The sequence below is a fragment of the Oncorhynchus mykiss genome, chromosome 11 (genome assembly GCF_057628025.1).
Source record: "Oncorhynchus mykiss isolate SJ-2025 chromosome 11, ASM5762802v1, whole genome shotgun sequence".
NCBI classification, from domain to species: Eukaryota; Metazoa; Chordata; class Actinopteri; order Salmoniformes; family Salmonidae; genus Oncorhynchus; species Oncorhynchus mykiss.
In genome coordinates, this window is record NC_143032.1 from 84704492 (window position 1) to 84722145 (window position 17654).

The 17654-nt window shown below is 45.6% G+C and overlaps 1 protein-coding gene across 1 annotated transcript in view; it reads right to left on the bottom strand.

Annotated features, from left to right (window-relative positions):
* Positions 1 to 1710: 1710 nt before the first annotated feature.
* LOC110536491 (Golgi phosphoprotein 3) overlaps positions 1711 to 17654 on the bottom strand; it is a 44016-nt gene continuing 28072 nt past the window's right edge. The window contains exons 2-4 of the mRNA XM_036936526.2: positions 12372 to 12503; positions 6968 to 7082; positions 1711 to 2479 (exon numbers count right to left, since the gene is read on the bottom strand). Of these exons, the coding sequence (XP_036792421.1) occupies positions 2055 to 2479; positions 6968 to 7082; positions 12372 to 12503 (672 nt within the window). The 3' untranslated portion in view covers positions 1711 to 2054. The remainder of the gene's footprint in view (positions 2480 to 6967; positions 7083 to 12371; positions 12504 to 17654) is intronic.

A 17654-nucleotide genomic window follows, 5' to 3' on the forward strand; every position in this document is an offset into this window, starting at 1 on the left:
TGGATCATTGGAGCGGTTTCTTCGTTACGAAATCACGTTCAGACGGCACAGACAAATGCCTGCATCCCAAATAGGGCCCTGTTCCCTCTATAGCATACTAGGGGGGGCCCTGTTCCCTCTGTAGTGCACTAGGGGGACCCTGTTCCCTCTGTAGTGCACTAGGGGGACCCTGTTCCCTCTGTAGTGCACTAGGGGGACCCTGTTCCCTCTATAGTGCACTAGGGGGGCCCTGTTCCCTCTATAGTGCACTAGGGGGGCCCTGTTCCCTCTATAGTGCACTAGGGGGACCCTGTTCCCTCTATAGTGCACTAGGGGACCCTGTTCCCTCTATAGCGCACTAGGGGGACCCTGTTCCCTCTATAGCGCACTAAGGGGACCCTGTTCCCTCTATAGCGCACTAGGGGGACCCTGTTCCCTCTATAGCGCACTAGGGGGACCCTGTTCCTTCTACAGCGCACTAGGGGGGCCCTGTTCCCTCTATAGCGCACTAGGGGGACCCTGTTCCCTCTATAGCGCACTAGGGGGACCCTGTTCCCGCTATAGTTCACTAGGGGGACCCTGTTCCCGCTATAGTTCACTAGGGGGGCCCTGTTCCCTCTATAGCGCACTAGGGGGACCCTGTTCTCTCTATAGTGCACTAGGGGGACCCTGTTCCCTCTATAGTGCACTATATATATATATATATATAGTTATGTAGTAAGGTAGAACTCAGACGGAGCCCTGATCTCTCACATTTACCTGGAACCCAAACACCTTCATGAGAGAAGCATTCGTTCATAAAACACAAGTGTAAAATCAGAAACAGGAAACTTCAGACCATGTCGTCATGATGTCATCATCACGTTGGAGAGGAAATCAACCCCCCCCCCCCCCCCCCCAAACAAAAAATAATTCTCTAGTGTTCATATAGTGTTACTATGTTTCACGTACATGGCATCTGTATGTACATCACTGAACAACAGTGGATTAATACATGTTACAGTGAGTTAAGAGCTAGGTACCTGGAGAGAATACAGAAATACACAACATACTTTGAAGAAAGACATTTCTGAGGAAGAGGAAGATGACTGAATCTTCATATTTGAGTCAGTCCAGTATCCAAAACGTTTCTCCATCAGACGGGAGTTTTTGTTTGTGTTTTTGTTTGTAGAAGTCAGCGATTAAATTGCATCTCGCAGAGACACAAAATACCATGATGGAGGAAGGAGTGAGAGAGTGATCTACAAGGAACGAAAACAGGAAAATCGTCAGACAGGTCTGGAGCGGTCTATTCTGTTCAGAAAAGCCTAGGCAGAGGTGAACTCAAGTCAGGACGAGCACTCTCCTCTCTGTCCCACGCAAACCGTCCTGTCGTCTCCCTCTCCTCTCTGTCCCACGCAAACCGTCCTGTCGTCTCCCTCTCCTCTCTGTCCCACGCAAACTGTCCTGTCGTCTCCCTCTCCTCTCTGTCCCACGCAAACTGTCCTGTCGTCTCCCTCTCCTCTCTGTCCCACGCAAACTGTCCTGTCGTCTCCCTCTCCTCTCTGTCCCACGCAAACTGTCCTGTCGTCTCACTCTCCTCTCTGTCCCACGCAAACTGTCCTGTTGTCTCCCTCTCCTCTCTGTCCCACGCAAACTGTCCTGTCGTCTCCCTCTCCTCTCTGTCCCACGCAAACTGTCCTGTTGTCTCCCTCTCCTCTCTGTCCCACGCAAACTGTCCTGTCGTCTCACTCTCCTCTCTGTCCCACGCAAACTGTCCTGTTGTCTCCCTCTCCTCTCTGTCCCACGCAAACTGTCCTGTCGTCTCCCTCTCCTCTCTGTCCCACGCAAACTGTCCTGTCGTCTCACTCTCCTCTCTGTCCCACGCAAACTGTCCTGTCGTCTCCCTCTCCTCTCTGTCCCACGCAAACTGTCCTGTCGTCTCCCTCTCCTCTCTGTCCCACGCAAACTGTCCTGTTGTCTCCCTCTCCTCTCTGTCCCACGCAAACTGTCCTGTTGTCTCCCTCTCCCTTCACACCATACCCACCACCATCGTCATTAACCAACCCAACCCTCTGTTGTCTGAAGGTGGTAGGTCACTTGGTAAAGGCGGCCACCACGGCCCACAACAACTCATTGGCGTTGGTCTTCGTGCTCTCCCCCTCTGGCTCCAGGTCCAGGAGCTGCCGTACTCTCTTCATGGCCAGGTCATACTGGTCGTCCAGCAGAGGGGAAAAGGCATTCTCCAGGACATCAGACGAGTGGGCCAGGAAGATGAGGGCGAGCATCCGTTTGTCCATGCGGTGCGGGTCGTTGACCCATTTCTCCAACACGGCCTCCTGAACCCTCTTGATGAGGCGTTGTTTGATGTTGTTGTTGGTGAGCGGGTGAGTGGTCATGTCGAAGAGGAGGAAGTTCTGTTTCTCCGTGGTCAGCACGCCCTTTTCCACCAGGTTCTTGGCCAGGCGCTCCCTCACGTTCCTCAGCTGATAGTGAAGCTTCAGAGGGTTCCACGTCTCACCTACAGGGAGAAGAGAACAGAGGAGTTAAGACCTATAGTGGAATGGGGACAGGTATTTGTTTCATTAGACCATTGCTGACATAAGCAAAACATTTTGGGACTGTCAGCAATCACGTTTTCAAGATATGTAACTTTCAAAAAGACAAAAACCATCCCCTATGGATTATTTTGTAAAACTATTGGGGGGAGTGGTGTTAAGACGTATAGAAGTGGTGTTAAGACCTACAGGGGGAGGGGGGGAAGAGAGAGAGAGACAGAGAGACAGAGAGACAGAGAGACAGAGAGAGAGACAGAGAGATAGACAGAGAGAGAGAGAGAGACAGAGAGAAAGAGAGAGAGAGAGACAGAGAGACAGAGAGAGAGACAGAGAGATAGACAGAGAGACAGAGAGACAGAGAGAAAGAGAGAGAGAGAGACAGAGAGACAGAGAGAGACAGAGAGAGACAGAGAGAGACAGAGAGAGACAGAGAGAGACAGACAGAGAGAACAAATTCCATTGTATTGCCTTTTTAGTTTGTTGCATCTCATTCGTTGTCTTATTTTTATTGTAATAAGTCTTGCCATTTTACAAGCCCTTCAAACCAGGTTGATGGTTACAACAGTAGCAAGGCCACACGATGTGGGCTTTGAATGTTTGCTATGACTACGAGTCTTCAGAGGAATTATAAACAACAGAAATACAGCCAAAACATCAGATGTTGTTTGATTGCGCAACATTTACAACAACAACAAAAATGTAGCCATAAACATTAGTTTAAATCTAAAAATGAAAATAAATAAAATAAACAGAATATACCCTACTATTACAACTAGGCGTTTACCAATCCAGAGTTATGATAAGCCAGATCTCAGGCGTGGGTCTGGACTCTGCCACACGGTTGAGTGACTACATCATTGCACTATATTTTGTCAAATAGTAGAGCTGGCCTGGTAACATAAAAAAAAAAAAATTAAAACATGACGTTTCAGATGTCAAATCCCTTGTTGGCTGAGCTGATTTCCCTCCTGTGTTTTTCCAACAACCGAGACACTTTGAACCGCTTTTTTTTTGGTCGTTGGCCTTGCTGAGACTCCCCCAACTTTCTCCAGAAGCTTCTATATGACCTTTGGACCCTCAGAGATGCCAGCCAATAGAGTACCACTTCCTCCTGAGGTCTCAGGCAACAAAAGCCTGTCCGTCTGAGTTAATGACTTAAATCCAAACGATGTAAAAGATGCTCTGTCCTGTGTCATCTTCACAGTGAGCGTACTTGGTATGATCGGAGTATGATAAGAGTATAAAATGACTATCTTAAAAGTAACGACTCGGGACGTCGGTTGAGAGATGAAAGCGTATTTTATTAATAAATACCTGCTCACATTACATTTCACCACTTTAGATTCTATAAAACAATAAAATAAAAGTAGATAGCGAAAGCCAGGATAAATTACTTGTCACTTGTACATAAAAAAAAAAAGAAGTTTTAAACGAGAACGCGGCAGTTAACTTCCTGTCGCAAGGCATTCTGGTACTTAAAGTCAACAGCGTAATCCAATACTAACCAATAACCAACAGAAATATGTACACAGTTCTCAATCTCCTTAACATGAAATCTAATACAATTACTCTTGTACATATGTAAATAACTAGAAAGAACATATATTTCAGATACAGCTCAATGAATTAACTGTAAACATTAACTCTGTAACCCAATAAAGTTAAAACAAAGAGAAGACGTATATAATGATACATTTCTTGGCTGAGACCACTCTGTTAGTAGTGAACCTCTGTTTGGTGGCTGAGACCACTCTGTTAGTAGTGAACCTCTGTTTGGTGGCTGAGACCACTCTGTTAGTAGTGAACCTCTGTCTGGTGGCTGAGACCACTCTGTTAGTAGTGAACCTCTGTCTGGTGGCTGAGACCACTCTGTTAGTAGTGAACCTCTGTCTGGTGGCTGAGACCACTCTGTTAGTAGTGAACCTCTGTCTGGTGGCTGAGACCACTCTGTTAGTAGTGAACCTCTGTCTGGTGGCTGAGACCACTCTGTTAGTAGTGAACCTCTGTCTGGTGGCTGAGACCACTCTGTTAGTAGTGAACCTCTGTCTGGTGGCTGAGACCACTCTGTTAGTAGTGAACCTCTGTCTGGTGGCTGAGACCACTCTGTTAGTAGTGAACCTCTGTCTGGTGGCTGAGACCACTCTGTTAGTAGTGAACCTCTGTCTGGTGGCTGAGACCACTCTGTTAGTAGTGAACCTCTGTCTGGTGGCTGAGACAACTCTGTTAGTAGTGAACCTCTGTCTGGTGGCTGAGACCACTCTGTTAGTAGTGAACCTCTGTCTGGTGGCTGAGACCACTCTGTTAGTAGTGAACATCTGTCTGGTGGCCTGGCTGAGACCACTCTGTTAGTAGTAAACCTCTGTTTGGTGGCTGAGACCACTCTGTTAGTAGTGAACCTCTGTCTGGTGGCTGAGACCACTCTGTTAGTAGTGAACCTCTGTCTGGTGGCCTGGCTGAGACCACTCTGTTAGTAGTGAACCTCTGTCTGGTGGCCTGGCTGAGACCACTCTGTTAGTAGTGAACCTCTGTCTGGTGGCTGAGACCACTCTGTTAGTAGTGAACCTCTGTCTGGTGGCTGAGACCACTCTGTTAGTAGTGAACCTCTGTCTGGTGGCTGAGACCACTCTGTTAGTAGTGAACCTCTGTTTGGTGGCTGAGACCACTCTGTTAGTAGTGAACCTCTGTCTGGTGGCTGAGACCACTCTGTTAGTAGTGAACCTCTGTCTGGTGGCCTGGCTGAGACCACTCTGTTAGTAGTGAACCTCTGTCTGGTGGCTGAGACCACTCTGTTAGTAGTGAACCTCTGTCTGGTGGCCTGGCTGAGACCACTCTGTTAGTAGTGAACCTCTGTTTGGTGGCTGAGACCACTCTGTTAGTAGTGAACCTCTGTCTGGTGGCCTGGCTGAGACCACTCTGTTAGTAGTGAACCTCTGTTTGGTGGCTGAGACCACTCTGTTAGTAGTGAACCTCTGTCTGGTGGCTGAGACCACTCTGTTAGTAGTGAACCTCTGTCTGGTGGCTGAGACCACTCTGTTAGTAGTGAACCTCTGTTTGGTGGCTGAGACCACTCTGTTAGTAGTGAACCTCTGTCTGGTGGCTGAGACCACTCTGTTAGTAGTGAACCTCTGTCTGGTGGCTGAGACCACTCTGTTAGTAGTGAACCTCTGTCTGGTGGCTGAGACCACTCTGTTAGTAGTGAACCTCTGTCTGGTGGCCTGGCTGAGACCACTCTGTTAGTAGTGAACCTCTGTTTGGTGGCTGAGACCACTCTGTTAGTAGTGAACCTCTGTCTGGTGGCTGAGACCACTCTGTTAGTAGTGAACCTCTGTCTGGTGGCTGAGACCACTCTGTTAGTAGTGAACCTCTGTTTGGTGGCTGAGACCACTGTTAGTAGTGAACCTCTGTCTGGTGGCTGAGACCACTCTGTTAGTAGTGAACCTCTGTCTGGTGGCTGAGACCACTCTGTTAGTAGTGAACCTCTGTCTGGTGGCTGAGACCACTCTGTTAGTAGTGAACCTCTGTCTGGTGGCTGAGACCACTCTGTTAGTAGTGAACCTCTGTCTGGTGGCTGAGACCACTCTGTTAGTAGTGAACCTCTGTCTGGTGGCTGAGACCACTCTGTTAGTAGTGAACCTCTGTCTGGTGGCTGAGACCACTGTGTTAGTAGTGAACCTCTGTCTGGTGGCTGAGACCACTCTGTTAGTAGTGAACATCTGTCTGGTGGCTGAGACCACTCTGTTAGTAGTGAACCTCTGTCTGGTGGCTGAGACCACTCTGTTAGTAGTGAACCTCTGTCTGGTGGCTGAGACCACTCTGTTAGTAGTGAACCTCTGTTTGGTGGCTGAGACCACTCTGTTAGTAGTGAACCTCTGTTTGGTGGCTGAGACCACTCTGTTAGTAGTGAACCTCTGTCTGGTGGCTGAGACCACTCTGTTAGTAGTGAACCTCTGTCTGGTGGCTGAGACCACTCTGTTAGTAGTGAACCTCTGTCTGGTGGCTGAGACCACTCTGTTAGTAGTGAACCTCTGTTTGGTGGCTGAGACCACTCTGTTAGTAGTGAACCTCTGTCTGGTGGCTGAGACCACTCTGTTAGTAGTGAACCTCTGTCTGGTGGCTGAGACCACTCTGTTAGTAGTGAACCTCTGTTTGGTGGCTGAGACCACTCTGTTATTAGTGAACCTCTGTCTGGTGGCTGAGACCACTCTGTTAGTAGTGAACCTCTGTCTGGTGGCTGAGACCACTCTGTTAGTAGTGAACCTCTGTCTGGTGGCCTGGCTGAGACCACTCTGTTAGTAGTGAACCTCTGTCTGGTGGCTGAGACCACTCTGTTAGTAGTGAACCTCTGTCTGGTGGCTGAGACCACTCTGTTAGTAGTGAACCTCTGTCTGGTGGCTGAGACCACTCTGTTAGTAGTGAACCTCTATGTTAAAGTGTGGTTCTAACACACTCACCGCTGAGCAGCTCAATCCAGCTCTGCACCGTCTCTGGGGGCTGGGTCTCCTTCACGTGTTTGAGAGCCTCGTCCAATAGCACGTCCCCTGTCGGAGCATCTGACTTACAGATCACCTGGAGACAATAGAACCACACAGTCAGAATCAGAATCCCACGAGGGTATAGGTTACATACAGTCAGAATCCAACTAGGGTATAGGCTATATACAGTCAGAATCAAACTAGGGTATAGGTTACATACAGTCAGAATCCAACTAGGGTATAGGATACATACAGTCAGAATCCAACTAGGGTATAGGATACATACAGTCAGAATCCAACTAGGGTATAGGATACATACAGTCAGAATCCAACTAGGGTATAGGCTACATACAGTCAGAATCCAACTAGGGTATAGGCTACATACAGTCAGAATCCAACTAGGGTATAGGCTACATACAGTCAGAATCCAATTAGGGTATAGGCTACATACAGTCAGAATCAGAATCCAACTAGGGTATAGGCTACATACAGTCAGAATCCAACTAGGGTATAGGCTACATACAGTCAGAATCCAACTAGGGTATAGGCTACATACAGTCAGAATCCAACTAGGGTATAGGCTACATACAGTCAGAATCAGAATCTAACTAGGGTATAGGCTACATACAGTCAGAATCAGAACACAACGATAATGTTACGGGTGTAAGATGGCACAGTGACGCCATCTGTTGGTCAATGTTAATTACTGCAACTCCAGTGTTTTTAAATCGATGTGCTTGAGATACCCGGATGTATTGTAATGTACTGAACAAGACTGGTTACTCGCATCAATGCCTCTGTCTCGTCATTTAACATTCAAACAGATACTGCCATGTGATGGCTTCCAGACCACCTGCAGACAACTTCAGTTGTCTAGAATGTTCCACTGGAAATGTGTCTTCGGCTCTGCTCTCCACCTCCCAGCCCAACAAAACACACATTAAAGAGGAGCTAATATGGGGAGTTAAGTGCCTTGCCTTACTTGGGGGTGTGGGGGCTCTCTACACGGAGTAAACTGGCTTCAATTTGTTTGGGTGGGGGGGGGGGGGGATTAACAGCCAGTGTTGCCTACAATTGTTCAGTGAGATTCACTATCGGGGGTGTCCATGGCCGTGGTAGGGGTGTCCGCGGCGCTGGTAGGGGTGTCCGCGGCGCTGGGAGGGGTGTTTGCAGCGCTGGTAGGGGTGTCCGCGGCCGTGGTGTCCGCGGCGCTGGGAGGGGTGTCCGCGGAGCTGGTAGGGGTGTCCGCAGAGCTGGTAGGGGGGTCCGCGGAGCTGGTAGGGGGGTCCGCGGAGCTGGTAGGGGGGTCCACAGAGCTGGTAGGGGTGTCCGTGGCCGTGGTAGGGGTGTCCGCGGAGCTGGTAGGGGTGTCCGCGGAGCTGGTAGGGGTGTCCGCGGAGCTGGTAGGGGTGTCCGCGGAGCTGGTAGGGGTGTCCGCGGCCGTGGAGAAGCACTTAAGTCCCAAGTAGCTCCGGGAAATGTTTGTTCCCTTGGACTGTCAGTGTTCAGCAGTGAAAACTCCTTTGAGTCTGCAGGGGACTCACTTTATTTCTCCATCTCATCCAGAATAATGTCCTTTATTTCTCCATCTCATCCATCATAATGTCCTTTATTTCTCCATCTCATCCAGAATAATGTCCTCTATTTCTCCATCTCATCCATCATAATGTCCTTTATTTCTCCATCTCAGCCATCATAATGTCCTTTATTTCTCCATCTCATCCAGAATAATGTCCTCTATTTCTCCATCTCATCCAGAATAATGTCCTTTATTTCTCCATCTCATCCAGCATAATGTCCTTTATTTCTCCATCTCAGCCATCATAATGTCCTTTATTTCTCCATCTCATCCAGAATAATGTCCTCTATTTCTCCATCTCATCCAGAATAATGTCCTTTATTTCTCCATCTCATCCAGCATAATGTCCTTTATTTCTCCATCTCATCCAGAATAATGTCCTTTATTTCTCCAACTCATCCATCATAATGTCCTTTATTTCTCCATCTCATCCAGAATAATGTCCTTTATTTCTCCATCTCATCCAGAATAATGTCCTCTATTTCTCCATCTCATCCAGCATAATGTCCTCTATTTCTCCATCTCATCCAGCATAATGTCCTCTATTTCTCCATCTCATCCATCATAATGTCCTTTATTTCTCCATCTCATCCAGAATAATGTCCTTTATTTCTCCATCTCATCCATCATAATGTCCTTTATTTCTCCATCTCATCCAGAATAATGTCCTTTATTTCTCCATCTCATCCAGCATAATGTCCTTTATTTCTCCATCTCATCCATCATAATGTCCTTTATTTCTCCATCTCATCCATCATAATGTCCTCTATTTCTCCATCTCATCCATCATAATGTCCTTTATTTCTCCATCTCATCCATCATAATGTCCTTTATTTCTCCATCTCATCCATCATAATGTCCTTTATTTCTCCATCTCATCCAGCATAATGTCCTCTATTTCTCCATCTCATCCAGCATAATGTCCTCTATTTCTCCATCTCATCCAGAATAATGTCCTCTATTTCTCCATCTCATCCAGCATAATGTCCTCTATTTCTCCATCTCATCCAGCATAATGTCCTCTATTTCTCCATCTCATCCAGCATAATGTCCTTTATTTCTCCATCTCATCCAGCATAATGTCCTCTATTTCTCCATCTCATCCAGAATAATGTCCTCTATTTCTCCATCTCATCCAGAATAATGTCCTTTATTTCTCCATCTCATCCAGAATAATGTCCTCTATTTCTCCATCTCATCCAGCATAATGTCCTCTATTTCTCCATCTCATCCAGCATAATGTCCTCTATTTCTCCATCTCATCCATCATAATGTCCTCTATTTCTCCATCTCATCCATCATAATGTCCTTTATTTCTCCATCTCATCCAGCATAATGTCCTCTATTTCTCCATCTCATCCATCATAATGTCCTTTATTTCTCCATCTCATCCAGAATAATGTCCTCTATTTCTCCATCTCATCCATCATAATGTCCTTTATTTCTCCATCTCATCCAGAATAATGTCCTTTATTTCTCCATCTCATCCATCATAATGTCCTTTATTTCTCCATCTCATCCAGCATAATGTCCTCTATTTCTCCATCTCATCCAGAATAATGTCCTCTATTTCTCCATCTCATCCAGCATAATGTCCTTTATTTCTCCATCTCATCCAGCATAATGTCCTTTATTTCTCCATCTCATCCAGAATAATGTCCTTTATTTCTCCATCTCATCCATCATAATGTCCTTTATTTCTCCATCTCATCCAGAATAATGTCCTCTATTTCTCCATCTCATCCATCATAATGTCCTTTATTTCTCCATCTCATCCATCATAATGTCCTTTATTTCTCCATCTCATCCAGCATAATGTCCTCTATTTCTCCATCTCATCCATCATAATGTCCTCTATTTCTCCATCTCATCCATCATAATGTCCTCTATTTCTCCATCTCATCCAGCATAATGTCCTCTATTTCTCCATCTCATCCAGAATAATGTCCTTTATTTCTCCATCTCATCCATCATAATGTCCTCTATTTCTCCATCTCATCCATCATAATGTCCTCTATTTCTCCATCTCATCCATCATAATGTCCTTTATTTCTCCATCTCATCCAGCATAATGTCCTCTATTTCTCCATCTCATCCATCATAATGTCCTCTATTTCTCCATCTCATCCAGCATAATGTCCTCTATTTCTCCATCTCATCCATCATAATGTCCTCTATTTCTCCATCTCATCCAGCATAATGTCCTCTATTTCTCCATCTCATCCAGCATAATGTCCTTTATTTCTCCATCTCATCCAGCATAATGTCCTCTATTTCTCCATCTCATCCATCATAATGTCCTCTATTTCTCCATCTCATCCAGCATAATGTCCTCTATTTCTCCATCTCATCCAGCATAATGTCCTCTATTTCTCCATCTCATCCATCATAATGTCCTCTATTTCTCCATCTCATCCAGCATAATGTCCTCTATTTCTCCATCTCATCCAGCATAATGTCCTCTATTTCTCCATCTCATCCAGAATAATGTCCTCTATTTCTCCATCTCATCCAGCATAATGTCCTCTATTTCTCCATCTCATCCAGCATAATGTCCTCTATTTCTCCATCTCATCCAGCATAATGTCCTTTATTTCTCCATCTCATCCAGCATAATGTCCTCTATTTCTCCATCTCATCCAGAATAATGTCCTCTATTTCTCCATCTCATCCAGAATAATGTCCTTTATTTCTCCATCTCATCCATCATAATGTCCTTTATTTCTCCATCTCATCCAGCATAATGTCCTCTATTTCTCCATCTCATCCAGAATAACGTCCTTTATTTCTCCATCTCATCCAGAATAATGTCCTTTATTTCTCCATCTCATCCAGCATAATGTCCTTTATTTCTCCATCTCATCCAGAATAATGTCCTTTATTTCTCCATCTCATCCAGCATAATGTCCTTTATTTCTCCATCTCATCCATCATAATGTCCTCTATTTCTCCATCTCATCCAGCATAATGTCCTTTATTTCTCCATCTCATCCAGAATAATGTCCTCTATTTCTCCATCTCATCCAGCATAATGTCCTCTATTTCTCCATCTCATCCAGAATAATGTCCTCTATTTCTCCATCTCATCCATCATAATGTCCTCTATTTCTCCATCTCATCCATCATAATGTCCTCTATTTCTCCATCTCATCCATCATAATGTCCTTTATTTCTCCATCTCATCCATCATAATGTCCTTTATTTCTCCATCTCATCCATCATAATGTCCTTTATTTCTCCATCTCATCCAGCATAATGTCCTCTATTTCTCCATCTCATCCAGCATAATGTCCTCTATTTCTCCATCTCATCCATCATAATGTCCTTTATTTCTCCATCTCATCCAGCATAATGTCCTTTATTTCTCCATCTCATCCAGCATAATGTCCTTTATTTCTCCATCTCATCCATCATAATGTCCTTTATTTCTCCATCTCATCCAGCATAATGTCCTCTATTTCTCCATCTCATCCATCATAATGTCCTTTATTTCTCCATCTCATCCATCATAATGTCCTTTATTTCTCCATCTCATCCATCATAATGTCCTTTATTTCTCCATCTCATCCAGCATAATGTCCTTTATTTCTCCATCTCATCCATCATAATGTGGCTTTATTTTGTTTGCGCAACACAGGAGTGTTATAAATGTCAAGTAATCCGACTATAGATAAGGATGTGCAACACCTCGCTGGCAACACCCACACACACACACACACGCACACACACACACGCGCACACACACACACACACACACACACATGTTAGTGAACATAGAGCAGCCGGTTGGTCAGGATCCCCTACCTTCCTGGCGAGCAGGCTTTTCCTCCTCATGCCACAGGTCTCCAGCTGTAGTCGTCCTCTGATGGCCAGCTCTATGAGCATGCAGCCACGCAACCCCGACGAGATGCAGTCGTTCCAGAATGACGTGTAGCCCTGAGAGAGGAGGAAATGGGGTGAGTGTGTGTGTGTGTGGGCAAACAGCCACAGAGCCCTGATGAACGACGTGTAGCCCTGAGAGAGAGGAGGACAGGGATGAGTGTGTGTGTGTGTGTGGGGGCATACAGCCACAGAGCCCTGATGAACGACGTGTAGCCCTGAGAGAGAGGAGGACAGGGATGAGTGTGTGTGTGTGTGTGGGGGCATACAGCCACAGGACAGAGTGTGGTCACTACAAGGTAGAACTGGGCGATATGGTCAAAAACATCCCACATCAAGATAAATAGATTGAATTATCCTAACGATAAATAGATTGAATTATCCTAACGATAAATAGATTGAATTATCCTAACGATAAATAGATTGAATTATCCTAACGATAAATAGACCGATATGTATCGAACATTAATGTGAAACCGGTTAGAATACCTTTGTATATTACCATACCATTAAAACTAGTATTTTGAATGTTGTAAATATTAAAAGTTGGCCTTGTTAGCAATATTGGCAGACGTTTAATTTCAAAACGTCATATTTCTCTAGTATAGGCTACTTACCCTGATTATCGATATCCGTAACAATGTCCTTGATAAATTGTTGGTACGGTCTCGGCTTAGCAGCCGGGCTCTACTTGCTACATACACGAGCTACATACACGAGCTACATACACTAGCTACATACACGAGCTACGTACACGAGCTACATACACGAGCTACATACACGAGCTACATACACTAGCTACATACACTAGCTACATACACGAGCTACGTACACAAGCTACATACAGGAGCTACGTACACGAGCTACGTACACGAGCTACATACACGAGCTACGTACACGAGCTACGTACACGAGCTACGTACACGAGCTACATACACGAGCTACGTACACGAGCTACATACACAAGCTACATACACGAGCTACATACACGAGCTACATACACGAGCTACATACACAAGCTACATACACTAGCTACATACACGAGCTACGTACACAAGCTACATACAGGAGCTACGTACACGAGCTACGTACACGAGCTACATACACGAGCTACGTACACGAGCTACGTACACGAGCTACGTACACGAGCTACGTACACGAGCTACGTACACGAGCTACGCACACGAGCTACGTACACGAGCTACGTACACGAGCTACGTACACGAGCTACGTACACGAGCTACGTACACGAGCTACTTACACGAGCTACGTACACGAGCTACGTACACGAGCTACGTACACGAGCTACGTACACGAGCTACGTACACGAGCTACGTACACAAGCTACGTACACAAGCTACGTACACGAGCTACGTACACGAGCTACGAGCACGAGCTACATACACGAGCTACGTACACGAGCTACGTACACGAGCTACGTACACGAGCTACGTACACAAGCTACATACACGAGCTACATACACGAGCTACGTACACGAGCTACATACACGAGCTACATACACGAGCTACATACACGAGCTACATACACAAGCTACGTACACGAGCTACATACATGAGCTACATACACTAGCTACATACACGAGCTACGTACACAAGCTATATTCTGGAGGAGGACCTGTAGCCCTGTCGCAAAGACAAGCGGACAGGGAGCACCGTCGCTACACGGTTGGTTCAATTAGTGTCCCCTTGCCTGATCTGAAGATGATCCGAACATTTACGAGTAGGCTTACGCGGTATATACCGTATCAGGAAATAGCCATGGGCTGGTTTTTCCAATACTGCTGAAACAATTTCTCAGTTGTTTTTTCCAAAACATTTAAATATTTGTAGCTACTTTAAGTGAATACCTGCAGCCCACTTGTGCAATACGTTAGGAGATAAAGATCTTCATTTCACCTGTCACGTTATGAGGCTTACTGTCGTTCTCCAGAACAGTTGAGCCAGTCACGTTATGAGGCTTACTGTCGTTCTCCAGAACAGTTGACCCAGTCACGTTATGAAGCTTACTGTCGTTCTCCAGAACAGTTGAGCCAGTCACGTTATGAGGCTTACTGTCGTTCTCCAGAACAGTTGAGCCAGTCACGTTATGAAGCTTACTGTCGTTCTCCAGAACAGTTGAGCCAGTCACGTTATGAAGCATTCTGTCGTTCTCCAGAACAGTTGAGCCAGTCACGTTATGAGGCTTACTGTCGTTCTCCAGAACAGTTGAGCCAGTCACATTATGAGGCTTACTGTCGTTCTCCAGAACAGTTGAGCCAGTCACATTATGAAGCTTACTGTCGTTCTCCAGAACAGTTGAGCCAGTCACATTATGAAGCTTACTGTCGTTCTCCAGAACAGTTGAGCCAGTCACATTATGAAGCTTACTGTCGTTCTCCAGAACAGTTGAGCCAGTCACATTATGAAGCTTACTGTCGTTCTCCAGAACAGTTGAGCCAGTCACATTATGAAGCTTACTGTCGTTCTCCAGAACAGTTGAGCCAGTCACATTATGAAGCTTACTGTCGTTCTCCAGAACAGTTGAGCCAGTCACATTATGAAGCTTACTGTCGTTCTCCAGAACAGTTGAGCCAGTCACATTATGAAGCTTACTGTCGTTCTCCAGAACAGTTGAGCCAGTCACATTATGAAGCTTACTGTCGTTCTCCAGAACAGTTGAGCCAGTCACGTTATGAAGCTTACTGTCGTTCTCCAGAACAGTTGAGCCAGTCACGTTATGAAGCTTACTGTCGTTCTCCAGAACAGTTGAGCCAGTCACGTTATGAAGCTTACTGTCGTTCTCCAGAACAGTTGAACCAGTCACATTATGAAGCTTACTGTCGTTCTCCAGAACAGTTGAGCCAGTCACATTATGAAGCTTACTGTCGTTCTCCAGAACAGTTGAGCCAGTCACATTATGAAGCTTACTGTCGTTCTCCAGAACAGTTGAGCCAGTCACATTATGAAGCTTACTGTCGTTCTCCAGAACAGTTGAGCCAGTCACATTATGAAGCTTACTGTCGTTCTCCAGAACAGTTGAGCCAGTCACATTATGAAGCTTACTGTCGTTCTCCAGAACAGTTGAGCCAGTCACATTATGAAGCTTACTGTCGTTCTCCAGAACAGTTGAGCCAGTCACGTTATGAAGCTTACTGTCGTTCTCCAGAACAGTTGAGCCAGTCACATTATGAAGCTTACTGTCGTTCTCCAGAACAGTTGAGCCAGTCACGTTATGAAGCTTACTGTCGTTCTCCAGAACAGTTGAGCTAGTCACATTATGAAGCTTACTGTCGTTCTCCAGAACAGTTGAGCCAGTCACATTATGAAGCTTACTGTCGTTCTCCAGAACAGTTGAGCCAGTCACATTATGAAGCTTACTGTCGTTCTCCAGAACAGTTGAGCCAGTCACATTATGAAGCTTACTGTCGTTCTCCAGAACAGTTGAGCCAGTCACGTTATGAAGCTTACTGTCGTTCTCCAGAACAGCTGAGCCAGTCACATTATGAAGCTTACTGTCGTTCTCCAGAACAGTTGAGCCAGTCACGTTATGAGGCTTACTGTCGTTCTCCAGAACAGTTGAGCCAGTCACATTATGAAGCTTACTGTCGTTCTCCAGAACAGTTGAGCCAGTCACATTATGAAGCTTACTGTCGTTCTCCAGAACAGCTGAGCCAGTCACATTATGAAGCTTACTGTCGTTCTCCAGAACAGTTGAGCCAGTCACATTATGAAGCTTACTGTCGTTCTCCAGAACAGTTGAGCCAGTCACATTATGAAGCTTACTGTCGTAGTACAGAACAGTTGAGCCAGTCACATTATGAAGCTTACTGTCGTTCTCCAGAACAGTTGAGCCAGTCACGTTATGAGGCTTACTGTCGTTCTCCAGAACAGTTGAGCCAGTCACATTATGAAGCTTACTGTCGTTCTCCAGAACAGTTGAGCCAGTCACATTATGAAGCTTACTGTCGTTCTCCAGAACAGTTGAGCCAGTCACATTATGAAGCTTACTGTCGTAGTCCAGAACAGTTGAGCCAGTCACATTATGAAGCTTACTGTCGTTCTCCAGAACAGTTGAGCCAGTCACGTTATGAGGCTTACTGTCGTTCTCCAGAACAGTTGAGCCAGTCACATTATGAAGCTTACTGTCGTTCTCCAGAACAGTTGAGCCAGTCACATTATGAAGCTTACTGTCGTTCTCCAGAACAGTTGAGCCAGTCACATTATGAAGCTTACTGTCGTTCTCCAGAACAGTTGAGCCAGTCACATTATGAAGCTTACTGTCGTTCTCCAGAACAGTTGAGCCAGTCACATTATGAAGCTTACTGTCGTTCTCCAGAACAGTTGAGCCAGTCACATTATGAAGCTTACTGTCGTTCTCCAGAACAGTTGAGCCAGTCACATTATGAGGCTTACTGTCGTTCTCCAGAACAGTTGAGCCAGTCACATTATGAAGCTTACTGTCGTTCTCCAGAACAGTTGAGCCAGTCACATTATGAAGCTTACTGTCGTTCTCCAGAACAGTTGAGCCAGTCACATTATGAAGCTTACTGTCGTTCTCCAGAACAGTTGAGCCAGTCACATTATGAAGCTTACTGTCGTTCTCCAGAACAGTTGAGCCAGTCACGTTATGAGGCTTACTGTCGTTCTCCAGAACAGTTGAGCCAGTCACATTATGAAGCTTACTGTCGTTCTCCAGAACAGTTGAGCCAGTCACATTATGAAGCTTACTGTCGTTCTCCAGAACAGTTGAGCCAGTCACATTATGAAGCATACTGTCGTTCTCCAGAACAGTTGAGCCAGTCACATTATGAAGCTTACTGTCGTTCTCCAGAACAGTTGAGCCAGTCACATTATGAAGCTTACTGTCGTTCTCCAGAACAGTTGAGCCAGTCACATTATGAAGCTTACTGTCGTTCTCCAGAACAGTTGAGCCAGTCACATTATGAAGCTTACTGTCGTTCTCCAGAACAGTTGAGCCAGTCACATTATGAAGCTTACTGTCGTTCTCCAGAACAGTTGAGCCAGTCACATTATGAAGCTTACTGTCGTTCTCCAGAACAGTTGAGCCAGTCACATTATGAAGCTTACTGTCGTTCTCCAGAACAGTTGAGCCAGTCACGTTATGAAGCTTACTGTCGTTCTCCAGAACAGTTGAGCCAGTCACGTTATGAAGCTTACTGTCGTTCTCCAGAACAGTTGAGCCAGTCA